Raw genomic sequence first — 8,410 nt, 5'->3', positions numbered from 1 at the left:
GAAACCTAGCAGGATGTGAGAATGGACTGATGATTGTGGTCCAGGGCATTTGGAATTGCCAGGTTAGTTACTGGATCCAAGAACAAAAACAACCTTTTTTTTAAGTAACAAGTATTCTTGAGCACTCTGAATCTTACCTTGACATGGCTTGCTTGTAGGTATTTTGGTGGGATTTTCTTTTCTGCTTGTCTATGAATTCCATAAGGACAGAGCTGGAATATTTTGCATCTTTATATCCCCTCTGAGGCCCAGCTCAAATGTGTTGTAAGCAATGCCTTATGTTTTCTTTTGGCTTTATGAATGACATATGAATGGTTTAGGGAGGTATTATGATCTCCTTTTACATATGAGAAAATTGAGGCTCAGAAAGGTTGGTGACTGTAAGCAAGGTCCCCCACTGATGATCCAGTAATACTAGAATTCTGATAGGCCAAACATTTAGCAGTGTTGGAATGGATGGCGCTTCAAGTCTACCTTGGACCTATGGTCTATACTTCGAAAGAATACAAACAAACAAGGCATTTACACAAGAACAAGAACTGGTATCCATACCTTAAGCATTTTGCTTACATTTCTCCTAGCTGCCCATCCTGCAACATCCATCTATTTATTAAGTGCTAATGTGCTTCTGAATGCTATAATGCAAGGGTAGGAGGATGCATGGATAAAATAGAGCTTCAGAATTAAGGGCTCTACAGTCAGACTTATATTCAAGTGCTGGTTCCACCACTTCCTAACTATGAGCTTGGGCAGGTTACCTGACCTCTCTGCACCACTTCCATTTCTGAAACTGAAAACTGGGATAATGTAACCTAGCTCACAGAGTTTTAATGAAGATTACAGGGGCCTGGAAAAGTGATTAGTTAGTACCAACCAGAATTGGCTGCATAATTTAAAGGGCAAAAGGAAAATGCAGAACTCCTCATTTAAAAACTATTAAGATGGTGACAGTAGAGCATTAAAGCAAATACAGGATCCTTCTAAGCCTGAAGTTAGCCCTGGCTAATACGGTGCCTTGACAGATGGTGATGCTTGATAAATATTAATTACCTAGGCTCCCTCTTTAAAAGTTTAAGATTTTTTTGGTGGGAAAAGACACTTAACCTCCAAATAACTGCATAAGAATAAGTATAACAGACGTTGAGGATACAGCTGGAGTGTTGGGTGCCATTCCAGGATCCACTTTTTTTTTTTGAGACAGAGCTTCAAGCTGTCACCCTGGGTACAGTGCCGTGGCATCACAGCTCACAGCAACCTCCAACTCCTGGGCTCAATCGATTCTCTTGCCTCCACCTCCCAAGTAGCTGGGATCACAGGTGCCTGCCCCAACACCCAGCTATTTTTTGGCTGCAGCCATCATTGGTGGGCCTGGGCTGGATTCAAACCTGCCAGCTCAGGTGTATGTGGCTGGTGCCTTAGCTGCTTGAGCCACAGGCGCCGAGCCCCAGGATCCACATTTTAAAAATAACATTGACACTCCAGAGTATGTGTGCTCCTGTGCCCTGAAGACACTTAAGTGGAATTTGGATGAAAACTATAGTTATGGATTGGTTGCTTTTTGCTTTTGGTAGCTGTAATTACCATGTAAAAGTCATTTCTTCCTTAGTGGAAAGAACACAAGCTTTTGAGTCAGATATTTCTTTGCTAGCTAATAATAAGAGCCACTATTGACTAAGCATTTCCCATTTTTTTGGATAATGTGCATGATGCTTTCTATATATTATCTCATTAAATCCTCCCAGGAGTTTTGGAAGGAAAGTAACAGTTGTTAACACTGTTTTTACAGATAAAGAAAGCCAAGAGTCAGAGAGGTCTAGTGACCCAAGATCACTCAGCTGGTCAGCAGCAGAGGCAGGACTCAAATCCAGCCCTATCTGGATCTAGGTTCATAACAAGTCCGATGCTCTACTACTGATCAGGTCCCAACTCCCTCAGAGGTTGGTGTAAAATTTGAGTGAAGCTAAAGTATGTAAAGCCTCTAGCAATGTGTCCAGAGTTTTTCTGGGATTTCCAGCCTTTCCTTCTTTGAACTAAACCTTGAGCTCTTAGAGTTACATGGTTTTATCTTTATTGGAAGGAAATGTGTGGAAGACAGCCCATAAAGTACCTACAGTGTTGAGACAATAGTGAGCAGCACATTAAGGGTACTGCTCAGGACTTGAGGTCCTTGCCCTATAAAAGTGTCAATTGTTTATAAAAGACTTAGCATCCAGAAATAAGTTACCATACTCTTGGTTTTCCCTAATAGTTTATACTAGAAATGGAAGGCAGATCAATGGGCTTCTGCATGCAAAATGACGACTTCATATAATGTCTCCTAGTTACCTCAATGTCATGTAAAACAGATAAAGGACTTGATGGCCAGAAATGATGCCATCCTATGATGCCTGCAACATCCATGGACATAAGAAGTTCACACTCCTATTATTGAGTATCACGGTGAGCTTAACATATGTTAACTGCTGGATTTCTCTTTAGCTTTTGCATACTCAGAGCTAATTTTAAAACATTCAAATCTAGAAGATTCCAGGAGCTGCACTCTGTCTAGTTCTAAAGCAAGTGAGGAATGATTGCAGAATTTGCATATTCTCTACAGCTTTTGTTCACAGTTGTGCAGGCAGGCATAATGTTATTGATTGTTCAGCCCATTTGCCTTGCCCAGAGGTCAGTAATGCCCAACATGAATCCATTTGGCACAGGGTGATCAGATGATCAAGTCTCGTCTCTTTACACTGTACCACCAGTGCTTTACCTCTGCCTTCCTTTGCTCTAAGGACTGAGAACAGGATGCTGAAAATGGGATGGAATGGCTTATTCACACATTTTCATTTCTTCTTCAGAAGGGATGGCTAAGACTGCTATGAAAACCTTTACAACTGTGCAGACTTCTGTCTCCCTTCACCCTCATATCCACCCTTTGTAAAGTCAAAAGGGTGCCCTCCATTTCCCTCTTTTCTACTTCTTCCCTCCCCATATCCCCTGAAATCATGCAGACAATAAAGGCTTGTCTTTTGGGGTGCCCCAGAGAGTGGGGGCTACTTCCAGTCTTCTCCTGGTATCTCCTTGTGATAAAAGCATTTCCGCCTTAGGTGGACAAGCTGATACTTCCTTTGGAATGAAATCCTCATCCTCTTCCTAGGTCTTCTTCATTTCCCATTCCTGAAAAACAGGAAGACAAGACCAATCAGTTCATTGAATTTTTTCTAGAGTGACTTGAATATTTCACTATACCGAGTTGCATCATGATTTCCACTAACCAAGGGTCCTTCTCCCCTCTCTGTGGCCTTGAGTAAGTCACTTTTCCATGCTAGTCTCCCTTGTCCCCTTATCCATTCTCAACATAATAGCCAGATGGCCTTTTTTTTTTTTGAGAAGAGTCTCATTATGTTGCCCCCGCTAGAGCACTGTGGTGTCACAACTCACAGCAACCTCAAACTCTTGGGCTGAAGCAATTCTGTTGCCTCAACCTCTCATGTAGCTGGCACTACAGGCACCTTCCACAATGCCTGGCTATTTTTGTTGTTGTTGTTGTTATTGTTGCTTTAGCAGGCCCGGGTCAGTTCCAACCAACAGTCCTGGTACATGTGGCTGGCACCCTAACCACTGAGCTATGAGTGCCGAGCCACCAGAATGGTCTTTTAAAACTGGAATTCATATTCAAAAAGTTTTTGCTCACAACTTTCCAGTCATTTTCCATTATGTTAGAATAAAATCCATATTTCCTTCAGTGGTCTGCAAGGCTTTAGATCAGTGTTTTTCAACCTTTTTTTTTATCTCATGGTACACTTGAACCTATAGTTAAATTTCTACAGCACACATAAATTATGTTGATCAAAAAAGGAGTAAAGAAAAGATTATACTTTGCTTTGAACTACTTTTGAAAATAATTAATGATCTTTAAAAATTATCTGGGCACACCTAAGATGCTCTCATGGTACACAAGTACACTGCAGCACACTGGTTGAAAATCTCTGCTTTAGCTAAAGGACTGGCAAACTACAGCCTGTGGGCCAAATCTAGCCTGTTGTCTGTTTTTGTATAACTGATCAGTTAAGAATGACTTTCACATTTTCAAATGTTTGGAAAAAAGAAGAATGACATTTCATGACATGTTACAATTATGTGAAATTCAAATTTCAGTGCCCATAAATATTGTCAAGACACAGTCCTAGGGCGGTGCTGTGGCTCAAGGAGTAGGGCGCCGGTCCCATATGCCGGAGGTGGCGGGTTCAAACCTAGCCCTGGCCAAAAACCAAAAAAAAAAAAAAAAAAAAGACACAGTCCTAGACATTGTTTGTTTACATATGGTGTATGGCTTCCTTTGTGCTACACTGGCAGAGTTGAATGGTTGTGGAGTAGACCATGTGGTCCACAAAGCCTAAAATAATTACAATCTGGCCTTTGCAGAAAATGTTTGCTGACTGCTGGTCTAGATTATCTGGCCCTAGCTGGTTATTTGTCTGATCTTCTCTCTTAATGCTTATCCTTTGTTCCCTTCGCTAGAATCATGTGGATCTTGATGTTCTTCAAACATGTTAAGCTTGTCCCCACTTTGCAGACCCGGTATTTGCTCTTCCTTCTGTCTGCATCGTCCTTCCCTCAGATGCCCATGTGGGGCACTCCCTCAAATTCCATTCAGATCCTTGCTTATGTGTCATCACCTCAAAAGGGTCTTTGTTGTCACTGTGTTTAAAATAGTCACCTCTGCTCCTGTTGACTTCTTTCCCTTTACCCTGCTTTATTTTTGTTGAAAGTACTTACCACCACCTGGTATTATATTTTATATTTATGTTTTATTTAAAGTCTTCCCAACTTCATGAGGGCAGGGGCTTTTTTTTGGTTCCCTGCTATGTAACAAGAACCTAGAATGAGACTGGCATGTAGTTGGTCCTCAACAAACCTCTGTTGAATAGCTATAGTGTAGGAATAATAAAGGCTCTTCTTCTTGAGCTCTGAAAGTCAGTTCCAATCTGAGGATAAAGAGTTGTGCATTTTGTGCTAGTGTGATCCTAGCAAAACTGGCAAACATTCCTCAAGCAGTGGTAACATAAAGCTAATAAACAGGTGTTTTTTAAAATGTATACTGCTACGATACGCAATTTCAGGCCATAAAATGATCAGGCACTGCCTGTCTCTCCCTGTCACTCTCTATGCTTCAGCCACTCTGGCCTCCACCTGGCCGTTAGGCACTCTCCAGAACCTCTACTTACTGTCTCCTCTTCCTGGAATGCTTCTGCTCTGGATCTTGTCATGCTGCTCCTTCCTACCGTTTGGGTCCCTTCTTAGAGAGGCCATCTCTTACCACTCTATCTAGTGTGCCAGGCTTGCCCCCAGTTCTTTCTTGTTACATTTTTTTTTTAATAGATGCGTCACTTTCTGGAATTATCTTTGTACATTAACTGGGCATTTATGCATTATCTATTTCCTTTCACTGGCTTGGAAGCTTCCTGAGAGCCAGGAAGCTTACCCATCTTGTTCACTGCTTTATCTACTAGTTAAGTTTCTGTCTCTTCAGCTGTGGAACTGGGGTTAAGAATGCCCACTTTACTTGGTTATTGCAAACATGATATTGAAGAAAATATTGAAAGTAGTAAAGTGGCCAGTGTTAACGCAGGTGCCCATTATGTGTTTCTTGAATGAATGAAATAGGAATTTCCCATTACTTCAAATGGAACGTTCCCCCTTTTGTTTTTCTAATTTAACATTTTATTTTTCATTTATTTTTATTTACTTATGATTACCACAGTCAAGTCAGTTAACACATCTGTCATCTCATCTCATTATCATTTGTTTTTATTTTTGTAATAGGAACGTTGAAGATCTACTCTCTTAAGCGAATTTCAAGTATACAATACAGTGTTGTTAACTGTTGGCACCATGCTGTACATTAGATGAATTAGAACTAATTCATCTTAAAACTGAAAGTTTGTACCCTTTGACCAACTTCTTCCCAACTCTCCCAGCCTTCAGCCCTTAGCAACCACCATTTTACTTTCCCCTTTTATTTTAAATTAGTAGAGATTAATTTTGTATTTTCAAATAAAGCTTGAAACAAAAGTTTTAAAAAAACTTTTCCTTAAAAACTCCTGGGTCTCCATGCTTTAATTTAGCTTCAGGTCCTTCTATATCAAACTATCCTCCCAGGCTCACTTCCTACCAGTTTTTCCGATATTCTGTGCTACTGCCAGACAGGTCTCGGTATGAACTTCAGTAAGGCTTGCCCAGCATCACTGATGTGCCAGGCATTTGTTTTTTAGGTCTTGCTGTGGTTTAAGTGTTTGTCTCCTCCAAAACTCATGTTGAAATTTAATCCCCAGTGTGGTAGCATTGAGAGGTGGGGAGGTGATTGGCTCATGGGGGCTGTGCCCTCATTCTTGGATTAATAGATTAATGGGTTAATGAATATAAATGGGTTGTCATGGAAGTGGGCTGGTGGCTTTATGAGAAGAGGAAAAGAGACCTGAGTTGGCACACTTAGCAATTTTGCCATGTGATGCCCTGCCTGGACTGCCTCTAGACTTTACAGCAGGCGTCCTCAAACTTTTTAAACAGGGGGCCAATTCACTGTCCCCTATACCATTGGAGGGCCAGACTATAGTTTAAAAAAAAAAAACGAACTATGAACACATTCCTATGCACACTGTACATATTTCATTTTGTAGTAAAAAAACAAAACGGGAACAAATACAATTCACACCGCCTCATGTGGCCTGCGGGCCGCAGTTTGAGGACCCCTGCTCTACACGGTCCCCAGCAGCCCCTCAAACTTAGACTTCTCAACCATAGACGTCTCAGCCTCCATACCTGTAAAAAATAATTTTTTTCTTTATAACTTACCCAGTTTTAGGTATTATGTTATAAGCCACAGAAAATAGACTAACACAGGCCCACACTGTTATCTGCAATTCTGAAATCCCCAAAGCTCTGAAAGCAAAATATTTCTCAAATGTTTTGGTACAAACTCATCTGGTGGCAAAACCTGTATTGATGGCAGGCTGTTTCTAATCTTTATTTTATGTGGTATGAATATTCACATCTGGCTATAGAATTAACATGTTTGCTTATAAAGTGCTCATTAAGAACTTGGGGGTTTTCATCATGAATACGTATGTGGGTCATTATGAAAGTTTTGAGAAAGAGTGTATTATGGTCTTGGGGGTTTTCATCATGGATATTTACATGGGTCACTGTGAAAGTTTTGAGAAAGACGGTGTTATAGTTCATTATTTCACTTCTAAGAAACATAGTCCACGGTATCTTTTCTGATGCAAATTTCAACTTGCTTGGCTTATCAGTGTTGCTGGGAGGGCTGCATTTGTTTCTAGTCATGCAGATTTTACATTTCTTGATTTTTTTTTAAGACCCTCAATTTCCCTCTTCTAGTAGTTCTTAAACTTGTAGAAGTATCTGAAGGTTGGGGAAATGTGAAGGGTTTTTTGGGTACTCCTTTCTGTATCTCCCACTTTCAGCCAGTGTAGTTCTCCATAAATCTGTCCCCCACAGTGGAACTTTCACTGAAGGCTTTGTTTTTGTTGTTGTTTTTTTATTGTTAAATCATAGCTGTGTACGTTAGTGCAAGGGGTACAATATGCTAGTTTCATATACAATCTGAAATATTCTCATCAAACTGTTCAACGTAGCCTTCATGGCATTTTCTTAGTTATTGTATGTAGACATTTGTATTCTGCCTTTACTAAGTTTCGCCTGTACCCATTCTAAGATGCACCGTAGGTATGGCCCCACCCATTATGTTCCCTCCACCCTAAGCTCCCTCCTCCCTTCCTCTTCCTTAGCCCTTTACTCATAGTCTTGTGCTATAGTTGGGTTATAGCCTTCATGTGAAAGCTATAATTTAGCTTCATAGTAGGGCTGAGTACATTGGATACTTTTTCTTCCATTCCTGAGATACTTTACTAAGAAGAATATGTTCCAGCTCCATCCATATAAACATGAAAGAGGTAAAGTCTCCATCTTTCTTTAAGGCTGCATAATATTCCATGGTATACATGTACCACAATTTGCTAGTCCATTCATGGGTCGATGGGCACTTGGGCTTCTTCCATGACTTAGCAATTATGAAGTGGGCTGCAATAAACATTCTGGTACACATGTCTTTGTTATATTGTGATTTTTGGTCTTCTGGTTATAAACCCAGTAAAGGAATTATAGGCTCGAACGGCAGGTCTATTTTTAGGTCTCCAAGTATTCTCTAAACATCCTTCCAGAAGGAACGTATTAGTGGGCATTCTCACCAGCAGTGTAGAAGTGTTTCCTTTTCTCCACATCCACGCCAACATCTCTGGTTTTGGGATTTTGTTATGTGGGCTACTCTTACTGGGGTTAGGTGATATCTCAAAGTAGTTTTGATTTGCATTTTTCTGATGATTAAGGATGATGAGCTTTTTTTCCT

General features: G+C 40.5%; 1 protein-coding gene across 2 annotated transcripts in view; it reads right to left on the bottom strand.

Annotated features, from left to right (window-relative positions):
• Nucleotides 1-2,045: 2,045 nt before the first annotated feature.
• The window catches only part of AFAP1L1 (actin filament associated protein 1 like 1), a 70,851-nt gene continuing 64,486 nt past the window's right edge, over nt 2,046-8,410 (bottom strand). For both annotated transcript variants that reach the window (XM_053566153.1, XM_053566154.1), the window contains one exon: nt 2,046-3,159. In XM_053566153.1, the coding sequence (XP_053422128.1) occupies nt 3,136-3,159 (24 nt within the window). In that variant the 3' untranslated portion in view covers nt 2,046-3,135. The remainder of the gene's footprint in view (nt 3,160-8,410) is intronic.

This window comes from Nycticebus coucang, chromosome 17 (assembly GCF_027406575.1).
Source record: "Nycticebus coucang isolate mNycCou1 chromosome 17, mNycCou1.pri, whole genome shotgun sequence".
NCBI lineage: Eukaryota > Metazoa > Chordata > Mammalia > Primates > Lorisidae > Nycticebus > Nycticebus coucang.
The sequence above is the reverse complement of the archived record's forward strand: the minus strand, read 5'-3'. Positions and strand labels throughout refer to the sequence as shown.